The sequence below is a fragment of the Gnatocerus cornutus genome, unplaced genomic scaffold, assembly GCF_029298725.1.
Source record: "Gnatocerus cornutus isolate USDA-ARS CGAHR unplaced genomic scaffold, icGnaCorn1.1 ctg00000023.1, whole genome shotgun sequence".
In the NCBI taxonomy this organism is placed as follows: Eukaryota; Metazoa; Arthropoda; class Insecta; order Coleoptera; family Tenebrionidae; genus Gnatocerus; species Gnatocerus cornutus.
In genome coordinates, this window is record NW_028275375.1 from 6,289,083 (window position 1) to 6,316,327 (window position 27,245).

The following is a 27,245-nucleotide window of genomic DNA, read 5'->3' on the forward strand; positions in this document are numbered from 1 at the left end:
ACTTGAAGGGATTATCAACTCGATTATACTGATTCTTTGTCGGTTCGGTTTCGCTGGTTCTCCGGAGAAACGTCACTTTACATATCACAGACAGATGGTGACAGATTTGCAGAAGCCGGTTTTTCTGAAGCTTAAATGCACCATTATTCAAAACACACCATCTGCAATGGGAATACTAACGCCGAACGCCGAACGCGGCTTTGCTTTCTGATGATTGCTGCTTCGCTGGGGTTAAAAAGACATGCGCACAACAGAAACCAATATTGGAACACTTGCCTGAGGTTTGCTTATACACGATACAATACTAAATTGTAGTCTCTGTTGCCTACGTACAATTTTTTAGGAAGAGAAAAGTAGAAATAACGTTGACGTATTGTATCACTCGTCAAAAAGAATCCAGACATGGAAAAACAAAGCCTTCTTAATAATCAGTTCGAAATAAAATGTCAAAGTTTTGACGGACAAATGCAGGAACTTTGAACGGAAGGAAACTGCACCTTGGCCTCTAGTTCACGTGGTGACCACTTTCCACCACGGAGCATTGATTAAGAAAATTTTCAAGTCTTGTTCGAGAGGCTAGATTGATGAAAAAAATCGCTTTTTGGTCTTTTTTGGCTAAGGAATATGTCTTCAGATTGATAAAAAACAATATAATTCGGCGCTCTTGAATCCACTTCTTGTATCTGTTCCTCGCTATCTGCAATATTTTCCGAGATAATCTAAATAAAAAACCTCAAAAAACAAACTTTTAAATATACAGAGTGTCCCAGAACTCATGACCCAGAGGACAAGGGGATTACTGATGGTAAATTTCAAAACAAAAACTGCTTAAGTTTAATATGTAGTATTCGAGAAAGGATAAAAATTAACAACCAATCCCGAAAGCTTATTCACAAGGCCATCCCAATTTCCTAGGCAACGAGAGTGTAATGTTCACTTGACCAATGGTTGATGGTATGTGTCCATAGTTACCGATTTTCAAATTCTGTTTAGCTCTGGGATTGGCTACCGTTTTTACGTCTAACTCGATTATTTTTTGAGCAAAAAATTTTTGTTTAGACACCTCTGAAATGACGTCGTCTTTTGTTTTTTACCACTTTTTACGAGTTTTTGTAGGAATAATCGATTTAATAGGACTGACAAAAATACACCAGATTTAATTTTAAATTTTTATTGCCTACGAGCCACAAATACGATTTTTTTTGGTATTTTCGACGTCATGCAAGTAAGCAAATAGTTGTGCTTCTCGTGAACAGTCAGTGCCATTATTTAATAATTATTACATAAAAATGCCCTTAATTTACCGAAAATTATAACTTTGCCTTTATTTGTGCCTGTGTCTCCTTATAATTCTTATCAGCTAACACATCAATACTGTTTAAAAATCTACATAACTCCGTTGTGTATTCTTCTGGATGGCGGTAAAAGTGCATCACATGTGGCGAGTCATCAAAACACTTCCAGTTCACCTAAAAAATTCGCTTTGATAAAACCAAAAAAAAACAGTCAATCCTCACCGAAATCCCTATATTTTCCCAATTTTCCTTCAACCGCAAATTGGAGCTTAACGACCCAACCGGATCCGATTTACTGACGAAGATTAACGCCGGCGACTTGATAATATTTGTATGGAAAATCTGACTAGCTCGCATATAATGACACGTGGCCACCTTATCAAACGTTTTCAAATGATAGCTGTAAGAAAACTCAAACAATCAGCGTCACAGCATATTTGATAGCATACAGTATGTATTTCCGTAGCGCCGACTGCAACATTTGGTTGTCCGGAAACACAGCAAATGGAAATCCTTGTGGAATTTCCGTGATATCCGCCAAACTATCCCAAACTTGACCAACAAATCGGTTCAAGACGTGTTGGTATCGATTTTGCTCCGCCGCCATTTGCACCAGGGCTTCGGACCACACATAGCCCCCCACAGAAAAGCCATGGATCAGTAATTGCGAATAGGAGGTGTTGGTGTTGAGAAACCTTAAAATGTCCGATGCGACGAGCTGTAATTAATTCGCATGTTAATTAAAGTTCAATTTTATGCTGTCCTATTAATACAAGTTGTAATTTCCTGTGGTTTGAATATTCATGTATACAGAGTGTTTGCAAATGGATCTAATTTTAAAAACAAAACAATGCCTTGAAATGTGTGTTTTACACTAATTATCAAGCCTTTGAAGTAAAAAATCGTCGTAATCATCCTCAAGCATTCGTGTTCACTATTATTATTATCATTATTATTAAAAAACTTGTAATTGATTGGTTGTAATTTAGAGAACCTTGATTAAAGTCAATTAGATCGTCACGAATATAAAACGTGAACATTAATATTAGAATGAATATTCAACATCAAACAATCAAATAGTTATGATTACAACATACCTGTGTCCCTTTTGTCGGCCACAACAATTGCCATGGTGTAATATTCACGTTAATTACATCAAATCCTCGATTTACATAAAAATCGGCGTATTTTGAAATGTGTTTGTTTTTGGCCAACAGCCATGACATCATAATGACCAACGGCTTCTGCTCTTCATTTTCCACCCTCAAGTTGTCACCCTTCTGCGACTTTTTTTTATTCGACAGCAGTGTAATATTTTTTGTTATTTCAGTTGAGGAGATTTTTCTTAACACCATTATCTGAAAAACAGTCAACTTTAAGTGAGTGTTATCAACAACAGAGGATACTTACAGGAATGGCAGAGTGGAACCGCTGATACAAAATAACAGATTTAAACCACATAACTGCATGTATCTTTGGTTTTACGCTAATAAAACTACGAACTAATTGTGTTTCAGCTTTATATGATTGGATCAATTCATGGTCAAAGTCAGCTGTGAGAAGGGGAGTCTCTCCACAGCCGATCACTCCATTCCCGTGACCAGAAGCCTATAAATGATTATACCGGCAGAGTCTGCTTTCCCATTATAATAAATTCGATATTCTCGTGGTTGAAACAGTCAAACAACACTTTTTAGAATTGACGGCGGCGTCGGGACGCTTCGCAGCAAAGTGGAAGCGCAGGATGCAGTCGCGTTTGGCGACTTTATCGCCATCTATCAAAATCCGGCCGTAACACAAATTAGTACTTGCGGGTTCTGCTCTAGGTGGCGCTAGGGTTTTTATTGGTTGGTTTTCAAGTAGGCGCGGGCACAATTGTTGACAGATTTTTAGAATTCAAATTTGTGTAAACTTTTAACCTCGTTGTGGCTTTCGTGAGTGTTTTTCCTGTTTTCTTGATTATTTTTCTTAGGTTATCTGTTTTTTAGTGTTTAATATGGAGATAAGTTAAGCGTTGACGTTTTGAATAAAATGAGGTTAGAAAAACGCAAAAACTTCACACGCTGTGATGGATAATTACGAGGATTTTACTAGAGAAGTACATTAATATTTAGATTAGATACATTTTTTCATATTTTATATTCTAGCAACTAATCGCTAAAATAAAGACCTTGGAGGCTCACAACACTCAGTTACAAAACGTTATTGCAAAAAAAGAAAAATCAAACAACACGAAGCAACGAGGATGGAAAAAACCGTTCGACTTCGAAAAGTGAGAGTTCCTGTATCAAGTCCGTTTTTTACACTTTTTAATTTTCAGATGTAAAGTCCGTCACGTTCTGCTAAAGTTTTTCTACTTGGGATGGAACTACCACGGCTTTGTTACTCAAGAAGACACGATAAACACAATAGAACATCACATTTTTGAGGCTCTTACCAAAACGTGTCTGATTGAAAAACGATCGAGTGCTAATTATCACCGTTGTGGACGAACTGATAAAGGAGTCAGTTCTTTTTCACAGGTTTAAACTCATATTTTGTTGGAAACGTAACATTGTACTTTGCAGGTGATTTCTTTGGATGTGAGAAGTAAATCCGATGATGTGGACGAGGAGTTGGATTATTGTAAAATTTTGAACGGCATTTTACCGGCGGATATTCAATTTATAGCGTGGTGTCCCGTTGATAACAACTTCAGTGCTCGTTTTGACTGCACCCACAGAACGTATAAATATTTTTTCCCGAAGAATCGTTTAGATATTGAGGTGATGAAAAGCGCTGCTAAAAATTTAGAAGGTTCTCATGACTTTCGAAACTTTTGTAAAATGGACGTGGATAATGGAGTGGTGGAATTTACAAGAAACATTCAATCAGTCGACATTTCTAGTTTCCAAGATGACGACGGTAAGGGTCGTTTTGTTACTGTTTGAGTCCCACGTTTTTTTCTTCAGATTTTTCAATTTACGTTTTGACAATCAGAGGAAATGCGTTTTTGTGGCATCAAATTCGGTATATTGTTGGGGTGTTAATTCTCATTGGAGAGCATAAAGAAGAGCCGGGAATTATTCAGGAATTGATGGACGTGCACAAGAATCCTAGAAAACCTGACTACCACATGGCCAGCGAAATTCCTTTGATTTTATATGATTGCCATTATGAAAACGCTCATTGGATTCACACCAAAGAAACTGTAAACGCAGTGGCCTCAAAACTTTATCAATTTTGGACATTCTCTGCATTAAAGTAACTATGATGGTAACAGGAAGTATTTATGCTCGTTTCATTTGTCAGGACCGCCATGGTTAAAAACATGTTGATAGATTTAGAAAAACAGACTGATGTTAAATTCGACGAAACTAGTAACACTCTTATCCCAGGTGTGAAGCCAAGAACTTACATTCCTCTTATGAAAAGACAGTTGTGTGGTGAGTTACTTGTAAGAAATGCTCGTTATGTCTATTAATTTCATAATTTCAGATAGTTTAGAAGATAAAATAGAGCGTTGTCTGAAAAGACGGAAGAGGAAAGGAGAATCATGAATATACCAATCAGCGGAATAATTTATTTTAGCAATTTCTTACATCATAAAATCAATTATACGATTTTGTTTTCAAGTTTACTAATGAGAGTTTCAATCATATTGGCATCGACAAGACCGATAAACTTATCAACAACTAAACCATTTCTTACGGCTATAACTGCAGGCACTGCTTTAACTTCAAAAGTATGAACTAATTCGGCATGATTTTCAACATCTACAATAGCCAAGTCAATCTTATCGTTATGTTCTACTAGTTCTTTCATCTTTGGAGTTAAAATATTGCAAGGTTCACACCATTCAGCGTGAAAGTTTACAATCACAGGATTATCAGAATTCATTACTTTTGATAGAAATTCATCGTTGCTTTTAATTGTAATTAGTTTGTTTAAATGAAGTGAAGAGCTGAAATTTCGAGTAAAGAGATTGAAAAACTGTCTGGGAATTGCGCAGTTCATTGTTGAACATAGAAAGATTGAACTCTTTTTGGATGAACTGGTTCTATGCAATGTAGAATGAAGAAAAATGTGAAGCCTACTAAGGCACTTAAGATAAGAAAGATCAAAAGTATTACTTGATAAACATAGATGTTGTCCTTGTCCTAAAATGAAGACAATAAATGAATTACATTTTAAAACAAACAACTTACAAAAGTGTCCTCTTCTCTCACTGTATGGTTGGGTTTCTCTAGTGGAATAATCACTAAAATAATTGTAACACTCGTGGCGACACTCAGAGACACCCATGCAACATTGTTTTGAAATTTTATACCAAAAACGAACACTATAAGCGCTACTACCCACAAAATGATGAGGAAGAACAGACCCAACCCTACATTTCCTATGATCATCACTGAAACAAATTGTTATTTGTTGAACATACTTCTACTTTCATGAGTCACCTTTGGTAAGTCGTTAGTGGATCTTGCGATTTCTAACCCTTGAACAGGTGTAAATTATTACTCACTAAATTAATAATGAAAATGTTTGGTTATACGGAAACTGGAAGCTAGAATTGGTTAAATTACGCGTTATTCTACAATGGTATTTTTAAATAAAGCTTACATTTGAATTGACTCGTCTATAAATAAAAGTGTAACCCTAGTTTTATTTTGACAGAACTTTGTTGACAGCACGGGGTTAAAATCTCAGCTGAGTCGGTTAGTCAAGTTTTACACCAAAAGTTTAGCCCTCTGGTAAGAGAATGTGTGAACTAACTACTTTGGCATTATCCCGCTAGGTGGCTTATATTAAAAAAAATTAAACATTTTAAATAAAAGCCACCTAGCGGAATAATGCCCAAGTTGTTAGTTCACGCCTCCTCTCACTAGAGGGCCAAAATTAAAAAATCGCTAACAATTTTTAAATAAAAGCCACCTAGCGGAATAATGCCAAAGTTGTTAGTTCACGCCTCCTCTCACTAGAGGGCCAAAATTAAAAAATCGCTAACAATTTTTAAATAAAAGCCACCTAGCGGAATAACGCCAAAGTTGTTAGTTCACGCCTCCTCTCACTAGAGGGCCAAAATTAAAAAATCGCTAACAATTTTTAAATAAAAGCCACCTAGCGGAATAACGCCAAAGTTGTTAGTTCACGCCTCCTCTCACTAGAGGGCCAAAATTAAAAAATCGCTAACAATTTTTAAATAAAAGCCACCTAGCGGAATAATGCCAAAGTTGTTAGTTCACGCCTCCTCTCACTAGAGGGCCAAAATTAAAAAATCGCTAACAATTTTTAAATAAAAGCCACCTAGCGGAATAATGCCCAAGTTGTTAGTTCACGCCTCTTCTCACTAGAGGGTCAAAATTAAAAAATCGCTAACAATTTTTAAATAAAAGCCACCTAGCGGAATAATGCCAAAGTTGTTAGTTCACGCCTCCTCTCACTAGAGGGCCAAAATTAAAAAATCGCTAACAATTTTTAAATAAAAGCCACCTAGCGGAATAATGCCCAAGTTGTTAGTTCACGCCTCTTCTCACTAGAGGGCCAAAATTAAAAAATCGCTAACAATTTTTAAATAAAAGCCACCTAGCGGAATAATGCCAAAGTTGTTAGTTCACGCCTCTTTTTACTAGAGGGCCAACGTTAAAAAATCGCAAAATTTTTAAATAAAAGCCTCCTAGCGGAATAATGCCAAAGTTGCTAGTTTACGCCTCTTCTCACTAGAGGGCCACGGTTAAAAAATCGCAAAATTTTTAAATAAAAGCCTCCTAGCGGAATAATGCCAAAGTTGTTAGTTCACACGTTCTCTCACCAGAGAGCTAAACGTTTGATGGACTAACAATTTCAAATTTTCTGTTCTTTATCTACTTACTCACTTTTTTATTATTAAATAAAGGGTGCTTTTAATCCAATTCAACATTTTAAAAATTTTCATTTATTCATTATCAATGGGCTTTAATCGCTGCTCAGTAACAATTAAACCATGTTCCCATAGATCTGATATTAATTGCAGCTTCAGTTCTTCAGCCTCCATTGGCAGCTTATCTACTTCAATGTAACGAGGATATGTATTTTGAAGCATATGGACTGATGAGACCATACTGGGGTCAAGTTCCAGCCATTGTTCTTCTTGTCCATGGTAAACATTTGCATTTTCTGTATTATAATACAATTTTGGAGTCGCATCGCTGTCAAGCACCAGGCGAATGCAGTAGTATCGTAAGAGACGAACTTTTGTATCCAAATCGATTCCAACTCTTAAGAAAAAATTGAATTATGTTAGAAAAAACCTTTATCTCTTACCTATTGATTACTCTCCCATTGTCCAAAAATGCCCCATCTGCTTTTGAGCAACGACCCAATTCTGTTTTTGATAACACTGGAGGCATTGAATCATACATGAATTTCCTTCCTAATTGATCAGCAGCTGAATCCGCATCAATGTAGTTAACCAATTCTTGAACCAAGTTCGCAATTTTGTTTTTAATAGAAGTTTTACATTCGGAATTTCGGGTTCTTGTCGCCGCACCAAAATGCTTTAGATAGTGAAGAGGAAGACCACGGCGAAAATCCAGATCATTTGCAGACGCTTTCTTTAGAGCCTCAGGTAATATATACTGCAATAAATCAGCGTATGAAGTCTGTTGATAAACTGAGACTGTAATATGCAATGAATGGGAGTTGGAGTCTGTGCGGCCTTCATGTATGGTTCCTCTTGGAAAGTACAAAACTTCTCCGGCGTTTAAAGAAAGTTCCATAAAAGGATCGCCAAGTTCCTTATGGGTGAAATTGGGACTTGAGAATCTCGCCAACACATCTGAATCCCTACAATGATTAAAGTTAGTTTTCACACGTAAAATTGACGAGTTTCTTACTTTGGCTGATACAACTTCCAATGTTTTCTCCCTTCCAGCTGAATGACAAACGCTTCAATATCATCAAAATGTGGAGCAAACCCTTGACTATTTGGGGGTGTCAAATAAACATTAGCTCCAACCATCGTACCAAAATATTCCTGCAGAGTCGCCAGCAGTAAATGAACTTTATTACAATAAGTTTGTGGATTTAGTATTCTAATACTGCAGCCATTAGAGTAATAATCCCACAATGCTGAAGCACTCGCTCGTCCTTCTGGGTTGTGGACCTCTTTAACTCCATTTTCATAAGAAACTACATCCACATTTTGTGTGTAATAAAGATGATTATTTCTGATGATTTTATCGAAAATTGTAGAATTGAAAACATGGTTATAATAGCTCGCATTATCACGTCTTATATGTAAGACTTTCTGCTCCCAATACGTTTTAAAAAAGACTTCTGGTGACAATGGTTCAATCATCCATTTGAATGTTTGCAGTGCATCTAAAAGAGGGTCATCACTTGAATCTAGTTTCTTGCAGCCGTTTATACTGATCTGAACAGTGTCAGTTGTTGAGGGCACAATAACTGCTGTTCCATTGGTGCCACCACTCAATTTCTTCAGTTTTTTTAATTTTGGTTCTTTTCTTTTCTCAATCAATTTCTTAGATTTTTTAATTATTGCATGTTGCTTTACTTCACCATTCTGCTTCAACTTTTGCTTCTTTGGAGTTGCCGTTTGCTGTTTCTTTCTTTTGAATGGATCAGATACAGAGTGTTGCTTTTTGTACATCGAAAACGCAGACACCAATTCTAGGTTGTTCACCGCCGTCTTTCCCATCGTGAATTATGTCTACAACACTTTGGTTTTATAAATTAACATGAAAAAATGCGATTTTACCTGAGTGAAATTGTTCACATGTGTTGTCATTGCATGAAAAAGTTAGGTTATGATCACAAAACACTCACTTGTTAGAAATAAAAAACACCATAGAAACACGACATTTGCGCCCTCTGGTCAAAGACAATCCAACTAACAGACAAGCGCGCAGTTTAAAATCAAATGTTATTTTTTTGTTCATTGATTTTTATTATTATAGTTCTTTAATAAAAGACAGAAATGCTACAAAAAGTTTATTAACTAGCTAATTTAATGCACTACATAGTCAAAATTTCTAAATAGCAGCGAACATTTTGTGGGAGATAAAATAAGAAGATACAAAACTTTTTTGTGCTTAAATGTATTATTATGCACATGAAATTAACTAAAAAATGTTCACTTAATCCACATCAAGCTTCTTGAAGTTGCCATAAATACCAAAGACATCGTCATTTCGCGATTGCGATCTGAGACTCTCGGTTATAGTCATTTCTTCCAAACATGAAAACAGTTTCGAATTTTCTTCATACAATTCATCCAAACTCTCTAAAAACAGTTGAGTACTAAACACCCGAAACAATTTAAAGTTTACCCTCAATAGTAGCCAACGCAGGTCCTTCTCCTCCAAAGTCATGAGGCAACAAATCTAACGGTATTAAATCTTTCATGATATCAGCATCACCAACAATATGAATCTAAAACCAACACTAGAGAAGACTTCTTACGATTTTTACATACTCGTTCGAAGAGTTTGGGTTTCATAACTGCCTTGAAAAGTGACAATATCGTGTGACCAAACGATGGTACATTGATGAGGTAGACAGCTTTAAGAGGGATGGAATAAACTTTCTGGAAAATAAAATCAAATAAGGAAGAAAATATCGCTTCATTATGGTACCTCATATAGTTGTACAGTCCTGTAAATCAAAGACGGAATTGCTTTTGCAAGAATGGAAATAGGTGTATGTTTGATATCCGCAACAAGAACATCACCATACATCACATCTGTTCGTAATCGCAAGTCTTGCATTGTTAACAGTCGCTTGACGAGCGACAAAGGCTCGAAGAGGTCCACCAAACTCTCATCCTTAAATTTGAAATATCCAATTCTGTACATTTCTTTACTGAGTTTAAGACTTGGCACCGCGTACCTGGAAGACTTTCATTAATTTTTCTGCTTATCTTTATGTATAGATCTGTATTTACACCGAATTACAGAAAATCTTATTGAACTCCAACTTTGGATGGCATTTCCCATACACCTCCTCAAACTTGACTCTCAGAGTAAAATAACTATCAATTTTTTGTTTGGCCACTTCCACACTGAACTTGTTGAGAAGCAAAAAGTTGCGTAAACTGTTGGTATCTGAAATTGCGTTACTTCTTGTACTAACAATATTTAACACTCACTTAATAAATCCTGTGGGAGATGAGACTGACTCTTTAACCACTTGTCCAATGAAGCTACGTCTTCATCCAAAGACTTCATGGTTTTATTGGACTTCTTCATAACTTTTTCCCAAAGATCGTCGGTGCTTTGGAAGACGCCCATGGCGGTACTTTGCTTAAACTGGCTGGTAGGAATCTTGGTGATATTTATTTACTTTGCCTAATTAAAAAAGATGTATGCTAATGTAAATTTTTATTGGTTCTTGGTAATATGCCTGAAATGATGAAGACGCAAAGGTCGAATAAGTCTATAAAGATTTTATGTGCGACAATAAACTAGACTGAGCGATGTACGTTTAAAACTATTTAGAATTTGAGGGTAATCCGGTAGCTGCTTTAGTTTTGGGTAAACAACAATAAAAACATTAAAAGTATGTAAATGTGATCAATTCATGTTTTATTTCATGTTAAATGAAAGGTCGAACGATGTAAAGACCCTAGCGTCAAGGTTGGCGGAGTGTCTTTTCTAAAACAATGGCTTGGACATGAAGGCTAATGACTTTAATAAGTGGTTGAAATGTGATCAATACGCGGCGGATAAACTGGGCTAATCGTTAATCCAAACTATAGCTGTATCTCTACGACAGTTTAGTATGGTCAAATAGTCACTGAAATCATTTCATTCTCTCAATTTTACATTGAACTTAGCTGAACAAGTTTTTATTTTGTATTCATCAGTTTCAAAGTCAAACTAAAGCACGCATGCTTGTCAAGGTTTTATTAATTAGGTTCAATTAAAACTTTTATTTTTTATTGCCGACAAGACAATTAAAACAAGTTAAACAAACTATTGGATCTAAATGAAAAAACCATACAATGGGACTAAAGACACAAAATGCACCCATGTGTGAACGACAACAATGTTAAATTCCCTTTAAATGGACATGTAGAAAGAAGTCAAATTCTGTTTTTAACACTCAATCTACTTCAAGATTCTTGAAGTTTCCATAAACACCGAAATTATCTTCATTCTCTCGTTCTGGTCGAAGACTCTCATTTACAGTCATTTGATCCAAACGCTCAAACAGTTCGGAATTTTGGTCGTACAATTTATTTAAGGCTTCTAAAGACACTTGTTTACTATTTGATATACTTAACACCTCACAGTTTACCTTCAAGAGTAACAAGTGATGGTCCTTCGCCCCCAAACTCTCCAGGCAACAAATCTAACGGTAGCAGTTCTTTTAAGGTCTCCGCGTCCTCAAGAACATGAATCTTAGAAAAAACAGACTAATTAAGTACTTTTGAAGTTTTTTACGTACTCTTTCAAAGAGCTTAGGCTTCATAACTTTTTTGTAGATTGCCAAAACAGACCTTGCAAACAATGGTAGATTGATAATGTAGACGGCCTTCAGGCGCATGGAATAAACGTTCTAAAACCAAGAAATTTCAACGGAGGAAAAATCATTCCGTTTTAATACCTCATAGAGTTTTACACCTCTGTAAATTTGAACTGGTGTTACTTTCAAAACTGCAGAAAGTGGAAGTTTCTTGAAATCCCCAACAAGAACATCTCCATACATTACATCCGTTCGTAATCTCAAGTCCTGTACCGTAAGAAGTCGCTTGATTTGCGATAAAGGCTCGTAAAGATCGACCAAGTCGCTGTTTTTAAATTTGTGGTATCCAATTCTGTACATCTCGGTCGTGAGTTTGGAACTTGGCACCAAAAATCTGGAAATAAAATATCTATACAACTTTCCTTTCTATTTTTTTAGGATTTTTTACACCACGTTACAAAATATCTCGTTGTATTCCAACTTTGGGTTAAATTTTCCGTAAATCTCTTCAAATTTGATTCTCAAAGTAAAGTAGTTATCAATCTTCTGTTTGGCTACTTCCACACTGAATTTGTTGAGAAGCAAAAAGTTGCGTAGACTGTTTGTATCTGAAACTACGTTATTTTTTTTGCATTGGTGGTACTTAACACTCACTTAGTAAACCCTGTGGGAGGTGAAGCTGATTCTTCAACCATTCGTCTAACAGAGCTACATCTTCATCTAACGTCTTCAGAGATTTGTTGGATTTCTTGACGACTTGCTCCCAGAGATCGTCGCTGCTTTGGAAGATCTCCATGGCGTTTCTAAAGTTTATGATTTACTTTAAAGCTTTTTAATATGTAACTTTAAATAAATAAATAAATAATTATTTATAAATAAGTTTTTAATAAAAAAAAGACGATGCAAATGAGATCACGACTAGTTTTTCCACGTAGGTCCAATGAACAAGGATCAAGGTCTTTCAAAATTTACCTGTGCCCTTCAAACCACCATATTTACTCGTTTAAGCTACCTGAAAATAAATTTTAATTTTTCATTTCTAAAAAATTTTCAAATTGACATCAATTTTGGATTCACATTTTTTTGGCTTTCAGTAATTTTCTACGTACGAGAATTACGACCACGGTTTTGAATTTCACGTGAAAATCTGCGTTAAATGAGAAATAAATTGAAATTTGCCAATTTTTTGAATTTTTATGTAGTGCTGCCATCTATAGACCCAAAGTTTTTACCATTAAGTTAGGGTTCTACATTACCCACCAAACGTTTCCAACGCCTGACAAATGTCAGAGATCAAATGTCAAATTTCGTCGTCTTCATTTGCCCAAGTTTACGAATCTGTGAGGACGCTGAAGAGCCCCGTACGTTTGTTTTCGAGCCTAGAAATGTGTTAACTCGAATTTTCCACCGCAGATGTTTAAATTTCCCCACGACGTGTAAGTTTGTCAAAAAATGAACGGTTTTAGTACCGGCGAAGAAGATTCCCGAGGGCCAACAGACCAAATTTGTTGCTTAATAGAAAACAACGAACGCTGCAACAAAGTCGCAGGTAACGCATCGTACAGCAAGCGAATCCAAAAAACTGTAACCCAAAGAAGGCTGGAATTGGGAATTGATAGTTCAGTATGTTTGACAGATGTGACTGTGTTGTTGTTTATGTTGTAACTTTAGGCCAAACATATTTATATCTGCGATTACCATAAGATGATCATCCAGTGTGCCAGGACAAAGAGGAGGAGGAAAGATTCAGAGGATGATAGCAACGAAACTGATACTGATGTGCCAGAAGTGGATTTGTTCCAATTGGGGGTGAACACTCTGAGGAGGTACAAGAGGCACTATAAGGTCTCAGCTAGGCCGGGATTGAACAAGGCGCAGCTTGCAGATGTGAGCATGTTGTACAATTTTTAACAACTCTAAATTTATTTCATTTTAGACTTTGATGAAACACTTCAAAACTATCCAAGTGAAGGAAAAGGAAGTTGTCACATTCTTTATCTACACAGTTAAAACCAACAGCAATAAATTGGACCAAAAGAATGGTATAAATAATGATGCAACTTGAGATATCAATTTTTTAATCTTTTATACTTATTACTTTTATGAGGAAATGATCATTTCTACATTACCTAATAAAACTTCATGTTGACATTTTCATATCCAAAATTATCACGTCGTCTTCTTCACTGTCTGTATCTCTGAGATCTATTTGCTCTGAAAACAAAAACTGTTTTATTTGTACACATTTGTTGTTTCTACCTTTAGGCGCTTCTATTATCACTAGATCATCATCACTATCATCATGTATCCACTCTGTTATGTTTTCGTCAGTGGGAACATGTTCTGCTGACGCAGAATCAATCAGTTCAACAGTTTTAGCTGGTTCTTTCGCTAACGTCCTTTTTTCCCTTTTAGTTTTCTTCTTTGTATCCTTCCAGAGATTTGGAATAGCTGACTGAGGAATACTTGACTTTGTGGTTGGTTTTTTTTCCAAGTGAAAGCCCAAAGACACCTTTTTATTTCTGAAAAACGGAAAAATTTCCTTCAAATATTATAAAAACAAGAAATTGAACAGACCTCAATTCTGTATCAATTCGTACCGCCTCTTTTATCTCATTAATAACAGTGCTGGCACGACTAATGGCCTTTACCACCGTGTTTAAAATAACATGGGGGCTCAGTTCCACTTTGCCCCCTAAATGAAGACCACATAGCTCCTTAAAACTGTTCAAACCAATTACTAATGAAGCATCTGCAGAACCTTCTTCAGTTAAGTTTGGATCAGCCACAATAACTTGTCTGCAAGATTAAATTAGAATCTACTCTAAAATGGCTGAAATTTCTTACCCTCCATTGAATAAGGAGTAAGTAATACACACTGGATAATGGTGAATAACAGTCCGTATAGGATCCCTTTGCTGAAAGCTATGGATGATAAACTCCTCTCCATCACACGTCACATCAGGTCGTCGAAAATGCGCCAAAGAAGTCAACGTCGCAATAGAAGCACAATCCAAAACGTTACCTTCATGGTTGAGCACATTTACATCCACTCTCAACGCCCAAACTTTCTCATTTGTTTTAATACACAGTGATTCAAGATCAACAGCTTTTGAGTCTTTGACACACTTCTCTAAAAGTCTGTTTAATTGAACTGACAAGTCGGTCTGCCTGCCAGGTTCAAAATGTGGTGCTGCTAAAGGATTCAACTCAATGTTTAAATTTAAAATTCCTTCACTGGGTCTGGACGATTTTGGCTGTTGAATTTCGCACGACGTCTGAGCCAAGACGCGAGTTTTGCCCAAGGAAACGAAACACGCGCCCCAGTCCCTGCCAAATTCGATTTTCAGTTGGCGGAACTCGTCAAAACTCCGGCCGTCTAACCTCTAAAAAAATAATTAGGAGTGCTTGATGAAGGAATTGTTCGACTTACGTTCCAATCGACGAGACACCTATTTAGAAACTTTTTTTCGCAGTTTGTGACAAGGGTCTCACGAATTTTTGACATTATTATTGTATCTTCTAGGCAGCGTTGCTACCACAGGTTGCTACCATGCTGTGTCGACATAACCACAAACGCCAAGACTTTGTGAAGTTTTGAGGTTAGAACCCTCAACACCTTCATCCCGTTAGCCTTAAACCGATAAGAAGTGTAGGGTGCGTAGTGCTGAACTTGAAATTTAAAATTTTTCGAAAAAGTGTTCAAATCTAATTTGGTCGATATCTCGCTTATTAACGAAGCCATCTTAAACTATTGGCGCTTATTTTACGCAGAATTTCTCGCAGAATCCAAAACTGTGCTCAAACTCCACGTACGGTAAGAAATAAATAATAGAGTTATTATGGCCGATTAAAGTTTTAGATTTTTAATTTAAATTTTATCCTTATCTTGAAATCGAACAATTAAAAATGCACCAAGTTTGAAATGGTGGTTGCGTCAAGTTGTAAAATGGTGGTCGCGTCAAGTTTAAAAAATGGTGGATGCGCTATGTTAAAAAAACAACTTTTGACGTGGCTTGAAGGAAAAGAGGTAGCCTGAAAAAGAGTAGATGTGCCCTAAAGAAAGGGCGTGGTATGTAGAAAAAAGAAGAGAAGAAAAAAGGCGCGGTGTGAAGCATGTCCTGAAGAAAATAAGGCATGGTTTAGAGGAAAAAAGAGTGTGGTTTTGGAAAAGAGAGGGCGTGGTTTGAAGAAAAGGAGGCGTGGTTTAAAGTGGAGAAGGCGTGGTTTGGCGAAACGAAAGTGGGGGTTTAAAAAAAAGAGTAAGCGTGGTTTTAATAGAGGAGGCGTGAATTTTAGACGAGGTTTTGAGTGGAGGGGGCGCGGTTTAAGAGGGGCGTGGTTTTAAGTAGAGGGGACGTTTTTTTTTAGAAGAGGGGACGTGGTCTAAATAGCGGAGGCGTGGTTTTAAGTAGAGAAGGGGTGGTTTTTAGATGAGGAGGTGTGGTTTTAGGTAGAGGGGGCGTGGTTTTTTACACAAGGAGGCGTGGTTTTAAGTAGAGGAGGCGTGGTTTTTACACAAGGAGGCGTGGTTTTAAGTAGAGGAGGCGTGGTTTTAAGTAGAGGAGGGGTGGTTTTAAATAGAGGAGGCGTGGTTTTTACACAAGGAGGCGTGGTTTTTAGAAGAGGAGGCGTGGTTTAGGTAGAGGGGGCGCGGTTTTTAGAAGAGGAGGCGTGGTTTTTGCACAAGGAGGCGTGGTTTTAAATAGAGGAGGCGTGGTTTTAAGTAGAGGAGGCGTGGTTTTAAGTAGAGGAGGCGTGGTTTTTACACAAGGAGGCGTGGTTTTAAGTAGAGGAGGTGTGGTTTTAGGTAGAGGGGGCGCGGTTTTTAGAAGAGGAGGCGTGGTTTTAGCCGAGGAGGTGTGGTTTTAAGTAGAGGGGGCGTGGTTTTTAGATGAGGAGGTGTGGTTTTAGGTAGAGGGGGGCGTGGTTTTAAGTAGAGGCGTGGTTTTCACACAAGGAGGCGTGGTTTTAGGTGGTGGAGGCGTGGTTTTAAATAGAGGAGGCGTGGTTTTAAGTAGAGGAGGCGTGGTTTTAAATAGAGGAGGCGTGGTTTTAAGTAGAGGAGGCGTGGTTTTAAATAGAGGAGGCGTGGTTTTTACACAAGGAGGCGTGGTTTTTAGACTAGGAGGCGTGGTTTTAGGTAGAGGGGGCGCGGTTTTTAGAAGAGGAGGCGTGGCCTAAAAAGCGGAGGCGTGGTTTTGAGTAGAGGAGGCGTGGTTTTAAGTAGAGGAGGCGTGGTTTTTACACAAGGAGGCGTGGTTTTTAGACTAGGAGGCGTGGTTTTAGGTAGAGGGGGCGCGGTTTTTTAGAAGAGGAGGCGTGGTTTTAAGTAGAGGAGGCGTGGTTTTAAGTAGAGGAGGCGTGGTTTTAAGTAGAGGAGGCGTGGTTTTAAATAGAGGAGGCGTGGTTTTTACACAAGGAGGCGTGGTTTTTAGACTAGGAGGCGTGGTTTTAGGTAGAGGGGGCGCGGTTTTTAGATGAGGAGGCGTGGCCTAAAAAGCGGAGGCGTGGTTTTGAGTAGAGGAGGCGTGGTTTTAAGTAGAGGAGGCATGGTTTTTACACAAGGAGGCGTGGTTTTTAGACTAGGAGGCGTGGTTTTAGGTAGAGGGGGCGCGGTTTTTAGAAGAGGAGGCGTGGTTTTAAGTAGAGGAGGCGTGGTTTTAAGTAGAGGAGGCGTGGTTTTAAGTAGAGGAGGCGTGGTTTTGAGTAGAGGAGGCGTGGTTTTAAATAGAGGAGGCGGGGTTTTTACACAAGGAGGCGTGGTTTTTAGACTAGGAGGCGTGGTTTTAGGTAGAGGGGGCGCGGTTTTTAGAAGAGGAGGCGTGGCCTAAAAAGCGGAGGCGTGGTTTTGAGTAGAGGAGGCGTGGTTTTAAGTAGAGGAGGCATGGTTTTTACACAAGGAGGCGTGGTTTTTAGACTAGGAGGCGTGGTTTTAGGTAGAGGGGGCGCGGTTTTTAGAAGAGGAGGCGTGGTTTTAAGTAGAGGAGGCGTGGTTTTAAGTAGAGGAGGCGTGGTTTTAAGTAGAGGAGGCGTGGTTTTGAGTAGAGGAGGCGTGGTTTTAAATAGAGGAGGCGGGGTTTTTACACAAGGAGGCGTGGTTTTTAGACTAGGAGGCGTGGTTTTAGGTAGAGGGGGCGCGGTTTTTAGAAGAGGAGGCGTGGCCTAAAAGCGGAGGCGTGGTTTTAAGTAGAGGGGGTGCGGTTTAAGTAGGGGGGCGTGGTTTTAAGTAGAGGGGACGTGGTTTTTAGAAGGGGGACGTGGTCTAAATAGCGGAGGCGTGGTTTTAAGTAGAGGAGGGGTGGTTTTAAGTAGAGGCGCGTGGTTTTTAGATGAGGTGTGGTTTTAAGTAAAGGAGGGGGCGTGGTTTTTACACAAGGAGGCGTGGTTTTAGGTAGAGGGGGCGCGGTTTTTAGAAGAGGAGGCGTGGTTTTAAGTAGAGGAGGCGTGGTTTTAAGTAGAGGAGGCGTGGTTTTAAATAGAGGAGGCGGGGTTTTTACACAAGGAGGCGTGGTTTTTAGACTAGGAGGCGTGGTTTTAGGTAGAGGGGGCGCGGTTTTTAGAAGAGGAGGCGTGGCCCAAAAGCGGAGGCGTGGTTTTAAGTAGAGGGGGCGCGGTTTAAGTAGGGGGGCGTGGTTTTAAGTAGAGGGGACGTGGTTTTTAGAAGGGGGACGTGGTCTAAATAGCGGAGGCGTGGTTTTAAGTAGAGGAGGGGTGGTTTTAAGTATAGGCGGCGTGGTTTTTAGATGAGGAGGTGTGGTTTTAGGTAGAGGGGGCGTGGTTTTTACACAAGGAGGCGTGGTTTTAAGTAGAGGGGCGTGGTTTTAAGTATAGGAGGCGTGGTTTTTAGCCGAGGAGGTGTGGTTTTAAGTAGAGGGGGCGTGGTTTTTAGATGAGGAGGTGTGGTTTTAGGTAGAGGGGGCGTGGTTTTTAGATGAGGAGGTTGTGGTTTTAGGTAGAGGGGGCGTGGTTTTAAGTAGAGGAGGCGTGGTTTTTACACAAGGAGGCGTGGTTTTTAGTAGAGGAGGTGTGGTTTTAAATAAGGGGGCGTGGTTTAAAGAAGAGGGGGCGCGTCACGTTTAAAAAATGGTGGATGCGCTATGTTAAAAAAACAACTTTAGACGTGGCTTGAAGGAGACGCCTCAGGGTAGCCTGAAAAAGTGTAGGTGTGCCCTAAAGAAAGGGCGTGGTTTGTAGAACAGAAAGAAGAGAAAATATGTATTAAATGTAGGTTATCTACATATTTATTTCGCACAAATAAAAAATAAAATTTTAGAATATATTCAGTAGTATTTATTGCAACAATCGTTTAGGTACAATGTTTACAATAAAAAAATGGGTCACATCTCAAAAAAAAACACAGTGGAGAATTACTTTGAATCATATTTCATATAAGTTTAAATAAATATGAAAATGTAAAACAGTCCCATATACAGTTAGATATAAATAGATTTAAGATATTTACGTTATAATTTATATACTATTAGTAAATGTAAATATGATATAGCCACATTCATCATAAGTATAAGAGGGACATCATAAGATTTATATTTTGGGTTTTAACATCCCTGATGTCGACTTAAGCGTTTTTTTTTTTTGTTACTTTAAATTCACAAGTTAGGTATGCAAAGTGCAATGATTAGATTTCGTGTTAAAAGAATGACAATATCAAATATAAATATCCTTTAGACAGCTTTTTGATCATTTCTTAGAATTAAAAAAATACTCATTAAATAAAATGATTGTCTTGTAAACACATTCAAAAGGACACATGTAGTTTTCTTTGCTTAGTCAGTTCTGTTGTACATACAAGTTTGAACATTCCAACAAAGCCAATTTTAACTTAATTTAGTAACATTTAATTATATGGTCACGTATAACATAGAACAACATTAAAATGTGGACATGTAGGCCCTTCTCCTTTCGTCTTCTTTTTTATTTTCCTCTTGAATATAATATACCGGTAAATTGAGCACAATCTTGAAATTTACCTCATTGTGTGCCACAGCGCAATGGCTTTTCTTGGACTTTGAGTCATGTCAAACCAATGGTCACGCTCAGGGCCGGACTCTTTAGGGCCGATGATGCAGCAGCCCAGCAAAGGGTTACTGCCGATTAAGTCGTTTGCTTGATCCATTATGCATATCTCTATGGCAGCATTAGTTACATTGGACGCAGAAAGACTAAAGGTCAAAGCTTCGTTCCATACAGGGTTGCAACTGCCCTTTCGCGATGCGGTTTTCTTCTTCTTTATCCTCTTCCCGTTGACGAGAAGATAGACTTTCACAAACGGATCTGAAGAAAGAAAATTACCCAAATTTTTCCTCTAGTTTGTCTCTTACCTAAGCTTTCTTTCTCTTGCGGCAAGAATAAATTCCTCGCCTTCAACAACACCACCGTCAACCTCTCCGCCGACGGCAAGTAACTTAACGATATCAAAATTTCTTGCATCTCTTCTGGGGGTTTCTTGTTTTTGGTGATGTCGCCCCAAACTTCGAGGCTCGAGGTGATGTCAAACTCGCCCATGCTCATTCTAACTTCTCCAATAATATCGTTTCGCGAGAACCGGTCATAGTCAAAGACCTGAAGAATGAGCGTCTTGGACTGTAAATCCTCATGACTGATTGGAAATTTAAAATGTTGATCGAAAAATGGGTTCGGATCGTTGCGACGAATTGTCGTTTGGCGTTTACGTGAATCCACCTCAGGTAAAAGAACTAAGCGCACGTAGGGGTCGCTGAAGCCTCCTTGGTCGCTTCCGGCTAGGTCGTGAGCTACGAAAGAATGCAGAATTTGCTCAATTTTAATCTATTCACTTACCTTCTATTAAATGTACCACTAAATCGCTCCGGTCAAAATCGTACTTTAATCGAAAGTGCAATCGCCCCAAACTAGGCCCTCCTTTCGGACTACTCCCGATGAACAACGGTCCGTCTTTTCTCAAGTACAAATCTGGTTGGATGGCGCCTAACGGACTTGCTGGAGGCGCTGTCGCATTCAATTCCGGCGTATTAGTCCTCGGAGGTGGAATTAACAACGGCGATAGACACCGTCCCAGGCCTACAGTCCTTGGCGATGGTGGAATGGGCGAGTTACAAGAACTAACTGAAGTCCCTGTTAACGAAGCCAAACTGGATTGTGATGGCGACGGGGTGCGGATTTCCTCTCCACTGATTGTGGATGTTCCAGGAGAAGAACAACGAATATCGAGCGAGGCAGCACGGAGAGGTGAAGGCGAGCGGCTGGTATTTCGGAGAGGGTAACTGGAGGTATGACTGGCTTCTTGATGGACAGGTGTCTTACCATCAGGTGCAAAGGTACGGATTTGAGGGGATGAGCCTCTATGACCCTGGAAGAGAAAAAGTGCGCTACTTTGAAAATGTTAATTTTTCAGTTTTACCTGTCTTGACGTGCTGCTGTCCAAACTGCTTTGCGAAGAAATGCTGGGTGTCCTGCATAAAATCGGTTGTCCTCCGGGGTAAGATTTCGATTGATGCTGCAATGGATGAGAACTTTGAACAGCGGCGGAACATAATTCCAGTGGCATTTTCATTAATTCGGCCGTTAATTCTTGAGCTAATGCGTTTTGAGGTGGTTGAATGACATGCTGCTCCTTCGCTACGTTGAATTCCTGTAAAATAAACGCATTTTGATTGTTTTATTCGAACTAATTAACGAGAGGATTCGGGCACATTCCACCTAATTTATTTCCCCTAAATTGTTGTCTCAATCCCCCCAGTTCCATCCCAATTAATCCCAGTTTCCCGTCATCATCTCCAAGAGTGTATCGATCCCCCGCGAACGTGCGTACAACACTCATCGTGTAAACAATAAACAATACCTCCCCGCTGTTATTGCTACAATTTGTATTGCTTCCATTTTCACGTGTGTTGGCTTTGCCTGCCCCCAGCGCTTTATTCTTCGCCGCCTTAGCCCAAGATTCCAGTCTTTTGTGCGTCACCCAACAACTGGCAGGTCCCATTCCAGACATCATTAACAAACATCACGGATTTTTTTCAGTTCCGGAGATTCCGGGTACAGCTCGATTGGACGCGCTCCGACATACTGAAAGCTCAGCGAGACGTCGTATTTCGCCCGGGCTCAACAGGTTTGTGCAGCTACGACCTACGCTACGGCGAAAGCTCTCAACGCACCAAAAAAAAAAAGGAATCTTCTGCCAAAATTCGCAATTTTTGATTTTGTTTTTCTCGTCCATTACCACAGGGGAGGTTCAATTGTTTCGTTCGTCAATTGTATTCGCTTCTTAATTGGACTGTTGTCTGATGAAGAACGACAATGTAAAGAGAGAGAGAGAGAGAGACAAATTGATGATGTTAGATGTCTTCGGGGAATCATTTATTTAACGATTTTGCACCGAGTCCTTGACATTATTTTGATGTATCTCTACCTTGCATCAAACGATCCAAGTGCACGGGGACTCTACTTTCAAATTCAATTCATTTCTACACATGCAATAACTCAGAATCTGATTTTTTTTTAATACATTATTAAAACTTATAATGACTTACCGTTTGTGCAAGTGCGTAAATTGGCTTATTAACAACTTTCATGGAGCAAGTGGAAAAAGGCATTCGATCTAACGAGTCCCATTCCTTAATTTTTCTGCGCTGACTGTAGTAACGATAAACTACTATCGTCATTGCTATGAACAGTGCCATTCCGGTACCAACTGCGGCTCCCAATACTGCAGAAGCCACCATTTCTGAAAATATTATTTCAATAAATTAATTGAATAAATAAAATAAAAAGACGTGATTAACGATTAGATGGCGTAACACATTATTAGTCGCTTTTAGTGATTGGTTATCTTGTATTTTATCACAATCAATATTCAACTTGCGATATGGGGGGCTGTCATTGACGTCATAATAATTGAATTTTATTTATGCGGGTATTCTTTAGAAACGGATTTTTCTTACATAGTTGAAACGTCTTCCCTTTCATTTTTAAATTATTGTCTTAGAATTTCCGAAGAAATCGTTAGAGTTTGCTTCTTGGTATCTTGTCTTATAAAAATTCTAAAAATTTCGTCGTGTTCCTGCTGCAAATGCTACAATGGCGATGTTACGTAGATTGGGTTTTGCGGTACAAAAGGCGATCGTATTATGACATTGAGGGCATCTGAGGGGAATTTCACTTCACTTCACACTTTTAAGGGCTCCCACTAACAAATTAGCTAACTTTAATACACAGCAAATCTCATGTCAAAATTAACAAATGCCAAATTCTGGCGGAAAACACTACCAACCTTGTCATCTCAAAATTACCAAAGCTAGTTTTTCAAGATTCCAACTTTTGTCAATTTTGACAATTTTGACAGTCCATGTGCATCAGTTTTACGTAATTAATTAGTGCGGGCCCTTAAAAATGTTCCAATGAAGTGAAATTTCCCTCCGATGCGATTGTTGTTTAAAAAGTTGTTTTTTTAGAGTGACAACTTACACGATCGTCTTGTACCCCAAAACCTAATTGACAATTTGCAAGAGGAACGAATTATATTGATCACAAATTGAAATTGGTGACCTTGGATGGACATTACAATAATCCAACTGTATGAAATGTGTTGAAAGTCTTTTGAAAGGAAACAACTTCATCAAAACAAAACGGTAATTTCTCATCTCGTTAATTTACATTTAACGCACGCTCGTAGAATTTTTTTTCCATATTTTACAAACAAATATGCCATGAGAAACACAAAACTTTTTAAACTACGTGTCCTATTATTACCTAAAATACATTAATATATGTAAATTAATCAACATCAATGATTAATATCTGATTTCAACAACCGCAATTAGTTGAAAATTCAAGTTACTAAAATGCGCAAATTTGTTGGTACATAATAAACAATTTATTGTCTTGCAGAAGAAATAAAATGAACGTAACAAATTCCAATACTTACCAGAAGCTGCGTCGCAAATAATTTCCTACAAGTCGGAAAATTGGACAACAGCTGTTTCAATGATTTGCCTTGTTTACGCGTACTGTGAAAAACCTTGTAAACCTACGCGAATCCGGTACATGAAAATGAATGGGAATCGGGAGGAAGCTTATCCCGAAAGCTCAACAGCATCGGTAAGCGTCGGGACGCTTCGCTCTGATATCTCTAGACAAGGTGTAATTGTATCAAACACAGATAAACGAATTTATTGGATTAATAAAATGAAAGTCCAAATAATATTAATAAGAAATGCTATTGTTTTGTGTTGCAACCACTTTGATAACCTTCACAAAGTCTATAAAACTCCACCACTGTCGAAAATTTGATAACAATGCTCTTAAAAGTGTGTATATTTCTTTTCTTTCAAGCCACCTATGCTTCCCTCGATCTTCGATCTCTTCCGGCTTCGCTTCAAGATGAAGTTAACGCCACTGTGGTAAGAATTCTCTTCAGTTGTCACTTGTTATCTTGGGATTGTAGCCGGAAATCATCGCCAAGTACAACCGCTCCGTACAAGTCCACCACGTTACCACCGAAGATGGCTACATTTTAACGCTCCATAGAATCCTTCCTCCCAAACAATGCAAACATTCCAAAGGTCCGGTGCTTGTAATGCACGGAATTGTCGCTTCTTCAGCCGACTGGATAATAACAGGCCCCCACCACGGCCTCGGGTACCTCCTCAACGACGAAGGCTACGATGTATGGCTAGGAAACGCCCGTGGGAATCGATATTCGCGCAATCATACCCACTTAGACCCCAACTGTAAACAATTCTGGAACTTTTCCTGGCACGAAATTGGCGTTTACGATCTTCCAGCTATGATCGATCACATCCTTTCAACCACAAACAAGAAGAATCTTTTCTACGTAGCTCACTCACAAGGTACTACCGTTTTCTACGTCATGTGTTCTCTTAAACCAGAGTACAACGATAAGATTCGAGCACAGTTTAGTTTAGCACCGGTGGCTTTCGTTGGACACATGACCAGTCCAATTCTTAGACTCTTGGCGACACAAGACTTTTTATTAGAGGTAAAAATCCCATTAACTGGGTCTAAACATTGAAGTTTCTTTTAGAACGTGATGAGTCTGCTCAACTTGAACGAGTTGCTTCCAAAGGACGGAGTTGTTAGTATTTTGGGCCAAAAACTCTGTGGGATCAACAAGATTACTACGATTTTGTGCAGCAACTCGCTTTTTGCCATTTGTGGATTCAATCCGAAACAACTCAACACTACACTTCTTCCGTTAATTTTAGCACACGTTCCTGCAGGGAGTTCGACGAAACAAATCGCGCATTTTACGCACGAAATTAATTCAGGTTTGTAATCACTAAGTTAACGTCGAATAATAATTGATTTTAGGCCATTTTCGACAGTTTGACTATGGAATATTTGCAAACTTTAAACGCTATCACCAGTGGAAGCCTCCAGATTACGATGTTAGTAAGATTACGGCACCAATGTATTTCTTTTACAGCAGGAATGACTGGATTTCCTCCTATAGAGATGTTGATATTCTTGCTAAAAAACTTGGGAGCCTTAAAGGAAAATTTTTGGTTGCTGACTCGACATTTGATCATCTGGATTACATGTTCGGAATTGAGGCGCCTAAACTCGTGTACAATAAAATTATTAGTCTAATGACAAGGCATTGAAAGGTATTGCGTAAATAAACATAAAGAAAGGATTTGTTGAATTGAAGTTCAAGGATTCTGTACTGTTCTTCTAATATGTTAAACACTTTTTTTATCTTATCGGTTTGAGTACCACAAAAACTTGAACAAATTGAGTTCACAGGTTTTAAAACTGACAAGCACAAGAAATCTGAACACAATATTTAAAAAAAATTCCCACTCTCTCTTGATGTATAAATGAATAAATAATAACGGCAACCGCATGTTTATGTCAATTTATCTAATAATAAATCCGGAATCTCCAAAATCTCGATTCATCAAGGAAACCATCACAGCGTATGCCTGACCGTGTAAAATCGATTAGCAAATATCACAAATGCTCAGTTAAATCGTTTTACAATTGTACTAAAATGTTTGTCCGTATTATTTTATTCAAGCAGACAAACTCAACACTCTGTCTTAAATTGTGAAGTTGGCAACGTCCCAATGTATAAATTACTGGTGCTTTTCGTTACCGGAGCAGTCCAGCCCTTGACTCTTTCCGACAAACTCCAGTTAAAGAGTGAGAATGAAGATTCGTGGCTCTCTGTGGTGAGTACGTCAATTTCCAATAAGATAATAAATATGGCAAAACTTTGCAGCCTGAGCTCATCACCAAGTACGGCTATCCATGTGAAGAGCACCACGTCACCACCCCTGACAACTACATCCTAACCCTGCACCGCATTCCTTGCAACAAAAGCTCTCAAGTCGCGTTCCTCCACCACGGTCTCCTCTGTTCTTCAGCCGATTGGATCATCACCGGCCCTTTGAAAAGCTTCGCGTACTTACTAGCCGATCAAGGCTACGATATTTGGATGGGGAACGCTCGCGGTAACAAACTCTCTCGCAATCACACCCAATTCGATCCAGAGTCTTCTGAGAAATTCTGGGACTTTAGCTGGCACGAAATTGGTTACTACGACCTCCCCACTATGATCGATTTCATCTTGGAAAAGACCCAGAGGAGAGATTTGTTCCACATCGGTCATTCTCAAGGAGCTACGGCGTTTTATGTGATGTCGTCGACGCGCCCTGAGTACAACTCCAAGATTAAAGCTCATTTTAGTTTGGCTCCTGTGGCGTTCATGAATCATTTGATGAGTCCCTTATTGCGAGTTGTGGCGTTTTGGTCTGAACCTTTGTCGGTTTTGCTCAAGTTGATAGGAATTCGTGAGTTTTTACCCAGCACGGAATTCATCGCGATGGGTGGTAATGTTCTTTGCGGAGACGAGGCTTTCACTCAGGTTCTTTGTACCAATGCGCTTTTTGCCGTTTGTGGGTTTAGTCCCAGGGAGATGAATGCTAGTCTTTTGCCGATTTTGAGTGGACACACACCGGCTGGAGCTTCAACGAAGCAGTTTTTGCACTACGCACAGGAGATCAATTCGGGGCGGTTTAGACAGTTTGATTATGGGGTTTTGGGGAACGTACAGAAATATGCCTCGCTTGTGCCTCCTGATTACGATCTGAAGAAAATAACGGCTCCGGTTTATCTTTTTTATAGCAACAATGATTGGTTGGCGGGGAAAATCGACGTTGATAGATTGTACAACGGCTTGGGTAGTCCGAAACGAAGATTTTTAGTGGCGGACGAATCGTTCAATCACTTGGATTACGTTTTTGGAATAAGAGCACCGGAACTTGTGTACAGGAAAGTCACGAGTCTGATGAAGCGACATTGAATGATGTAAAGCGCAAAAATAAACTCATTCGCTTATTGTGGAATGTTTATTTATTGAAAAAAAAAACAGTTCTACTATCGGAGAGACTGAAAAAGTTTTAACCTTGACACTGTCGGACAATATTATAAAATAGGTACATTCTAAAACAATTCGTCCAACATAAAAACTCACAATATTGT

The 27,245-nt window shown here is 38.8% G+C and overlaps 11 protein-coding genes and 1 pseudogene across 15 annotated transcripts; 4 read left to right on the forward strand and 8 right to left on the reverse strand.

Annotated features, from left to right (window-relative positions):
* Positions 1–1,155: 1,155 nt before the first annotated feature.
* On the reverse strand, positions 1,156–3,070 carry LOC148166663 (transmembrane protein 53-like). The gene is made up of 6 exons (XM_088048552.1): positions 2,981–3,070; positions 2,706–2,903; positions 2,393–2,653; positions 1,745–2,013; positions 1,518–1,695; positions 1,156–1,469 (listed from the first exon to the last, which is right to left on the reverse strand). Exons 1-6 carry the CDS (start codon positions 3,068–3,070, stop codon positions 1,311–1,313), a joined length of 1,155 nt encoding a protein of 384 aa, XP_087904678.1. The 3' UTR covers positions 1,156–1,310.
* Positions 3,003–5,477, forward strand: LOC148166664 (tRNA pseudouridine(38/39) synthase-like). The gene is made up of 8 exons (XM_088048846.1): positions 3,003–3,229; positions 3,284–3,393; positions 3,443–3,567; positions 3,616–3,817; positions 3,863–4,199; positions 4,247–4,538; positions 4,587–4,720; positions 4,773–5,477. Exons 2-8 carry the CDS (start codon positions 3,364–3,366, stop codon positions 4,832–4,834), a joined length of 1,182 nt encoding a protein of 393 aa, XP_087904972.1. The 5' UTR covers positions 3,003–3,229; positions 3,284–3,363; the 3' UTR covers positions 4,835–5,477.
* On the reverse strand, positions 4,844–5,291 carry LOC148166665 (thioredoxin, mitochondrial pseudogene; annotated as a pseudogene).
* LOC148166666 (uncharacterized) lies at positions 5,288–5,891 on the reverse strand. Its single transcript, XM_088048847.1, has 3 exons — positions 5,735–5,891; positions 5,483–5,685; positions 5,288–5,434 (listed from the first exon to the last, which is right to left on the reverse strand). Exons 2-3 carry the CDS (start codon positions 5,681–5,683, stop codon positions 5,288–5,290), a joined length of 348 nt encoding a protein of 115 aa, XP_087904973.1. The 5' UTR covers positions 5,684–5,685; positions 5,735–5,891.
* Positions 5,892–7,191: 1,300 nt separating this feature from the next.
* On the reverse strand, positions 7,192–9,126 carry LOC148166667 (ribosomal oxygenase 1-like). The gene is made up of 4 exons (XM_088048780.1): positions 9,034–9,126; positions 8,150–8,985; positions 7,578–8,099; positions 7,192–7,531 (listed from the first exon to the last, which is right to left on the reverse strand). The coding sequence occupies exons 2-4, from the start codon at positions 8,971–8,973 to the stop codon at positions 7,210–7,212; spliced, it is 1,668 nt and encodes a 555-aa protein (XP_087904906.1). The 5' UTR covers positions 8,974–8,985; positions 9,034–9,126; the 3' UTR covers positions 7,192–7,209.
* Positions 9,127–9,310: 184 nt separating this feature from the next.
* LOC148166668 (alpha-tocopherol transfer protein-like) lies at positions 9,311–11,025 on the reverse strand. Its single transcript, XM_088048978.1, has 6 exons — positions 10,423–11,025; positions 10,219–10,378; positions 9,911–10,163; positions 9,751–9,861; positions 9,605–9,707; positions 9,311–9,558 (listed from the first exon to the last, which is right to left on the reverse strand). The coding sequence occupies exons 1-6, from the start codon at positions 10,562–10,564 to the stop codon at positions 9,413–9,415; spliced, it is 915 nt and encodes a 304-aa protein (XP_087905104.1). The 5' UTR covers positions 10,565–11,025; the 3' UTR covers positions 9,311–9,412.
* Positions 11,026–11,190: 165 nt separating this feature from the next.
* Positions 11,191–12,568, reverse strand: LOC148166669 (retinol-binding protein pinta-like). 2 transcript variants are annotated; one of them, XM_088049098.1, is made up of 6 exons: positions 12,396–12,568; positions 12,190–12,349; positions 11,883–12,135; positions 11,724–11,834; positions 11,574–11,676; positions 11,191–11,524 (listed from the first exon to the last, which is right to left on the reverse strand). In XM_088049098.1, the coding sequence occupies exons 1-6, from the start codon at positions 12,535–12,537 to the stop codon at positions 11,379–11,381; spliced, it is 915 nt and encodes a 304-aa protein (XP_087905224.1). In that variant the 5' UTR covers positions 12,538–12,568; the 3' UTR covers positions 11,191–11,378. The 2 variants fall into 2 exon arrangements, with proteins under 2 accessions (XP_087905224.1, XP_087905223.1); XM_088049097.1 differs by having other exon boundaries at positions 12,190–12,355.
* Positions 12,569–12,996: 428 nt separating this feature from the next.
* On the forward strand, positions 12,997–13,910 carry LOC148166670 (histone deacetylase complex subunit SAP30 homolog). Of its 2 annotated transcripts, XM_088049291.1 has the most exons (4): positions 12,997–13,102; positions 13,155–13,364; positions 13,413–13,628; positions 13,678–13,910. In XM_088049291.1, the coding sequence occupies exons 2-4, from the start codon at positions 13,194–13,196 to the stop codon at positions 13,804–13,806; spliced, it is 516 nt and encodes a 171-aa protein (XP_087905417.1). In that variant the 5' UTR covers positions 12,997–13,102; positions 13,155–13,193; the 3' UTR covers positions 13,807–13,910. The 2 variants fall into 2 exon arrangements, with proteins under 2 accessions (XP_087905417.1, XP_087905416.1); XM_088049290.1 differs by having other exon boundaries at positions 12,997–13,364.
* Positions 13,803–15,348, reverse strand: LOC148166671 (uncharacterized). The gene is made up of 5 exons (XM_088049288.1): positions 15,175–15,348; positions 14,589–15,127; positions 14,319–14,540; positions 14,001–14,263; positions 13,803–13,955 (listed from the first exon to the last, which is right to left on the reverse strand). The coding sequence occupies exons 1-5, from the start codon at positions 15,247–15,249 to the stop codon at positions 13,882–13,884; spliced, it is 1,173 nt and encodes a 390-aa protein (XP_087905414.1). The 5' UTR covers positions 15,250–15,348; the 3' UTR covers positions 13,803–13,881.
* A 3,736-nt stretch (positions 15,349–19,084) lies between these two features.
* On the reverse strand, positions 19,085–23,792 carry LOC148166672 (synaptotagmin-5-like). Of its 2 annotated transcripts, XM_088049279.1 has the most exons (6): positions 23,665–23,792; positions 22,271–22,464; positions 21,142–21,372; positions 20,562–21,090; positions 20,084–20,515; positions 19,085–20,036 (listed from the first exon to the last, which is right to left on the reverse strand). In XM_088049279.1, exons 2-6 carry the CDS (start codon positions 22,460–22,462, stop codon positions 19,729–19,731), a joined length of 1,692 nt encoding a protein of 563 aa, XP_087905405.1. In that variant the 5' UTR covers positions 22,463–22,464; positions 23,665–23,792; the 3' UTR covers positions 19,085–19,728. The 2 variants fall into 2 exon arrangements, with proteins under 2 accessions (XP_087905405.1, XP_087905406.1); XM_088049280.1 differs by lacking the exons at positions 22,271–22,464; positions 23,665–23,792 and adding an exon at positions 21,583–21,831.
* Positions 23,793–23,872: 80 nt separating this feature from the next.
* LOC148166673 (lipase 1-like) lies at positions 23,873–25,863 on the forward strand. The gene is made up of 5 exons (XM_088049285.1): positions 23,873–24,139; positions 24,184–24,738; positions 24,784–25,027; positions 25,071–25,366; positions 25,780–25,863. Exons 1-4 carry the CDS (start codon positions 24,035–24,037, stop codon positions 25,361–25,363), a joined length of 1,197 nt encoding a protein of 398 aa, XP_087905411.1. The 5' UTR covers positions 23,873–24,034; the 3' UTR covers positions 25,364–25,366; positions 25,780–25,863.
* Positions 25,098–27,084, forward strand: LOC148166674 (lipase 3-like). Of its 2 annotated transcripts, none has more exons than XM_088049287.1 (3): positions 25,098–25,147; positions 25,783–25,933; positions 25,984–27,084. In XM_088049287.1, exons 2-3 carry the CDS (start codon positions 25,829–25,831, stop codon positions 27,064–27,066), a joined length of 1,188 nt encoding a protein of 395 aa, XP_087905413.1. In that variant the 5' UTR covers positions 25,098–25,147; positions 25,783–25,828; the 3' UTR covers positions 27,067–27,084. The 2 variants fall into 2 exon arrangements, with proteins under 2 accessions (XP_087905413.1, XP_087905412.1); XM_088049286.1 differs by lacking the exon at positions 25,098–25,147 and adding an exon at positions 25,289–25,366 and having other exon boundaries at positions 25,780–25,933.
* The last annotated feature ends 161 nt before the right edge of the window (positions 27,085–27,245 follow it).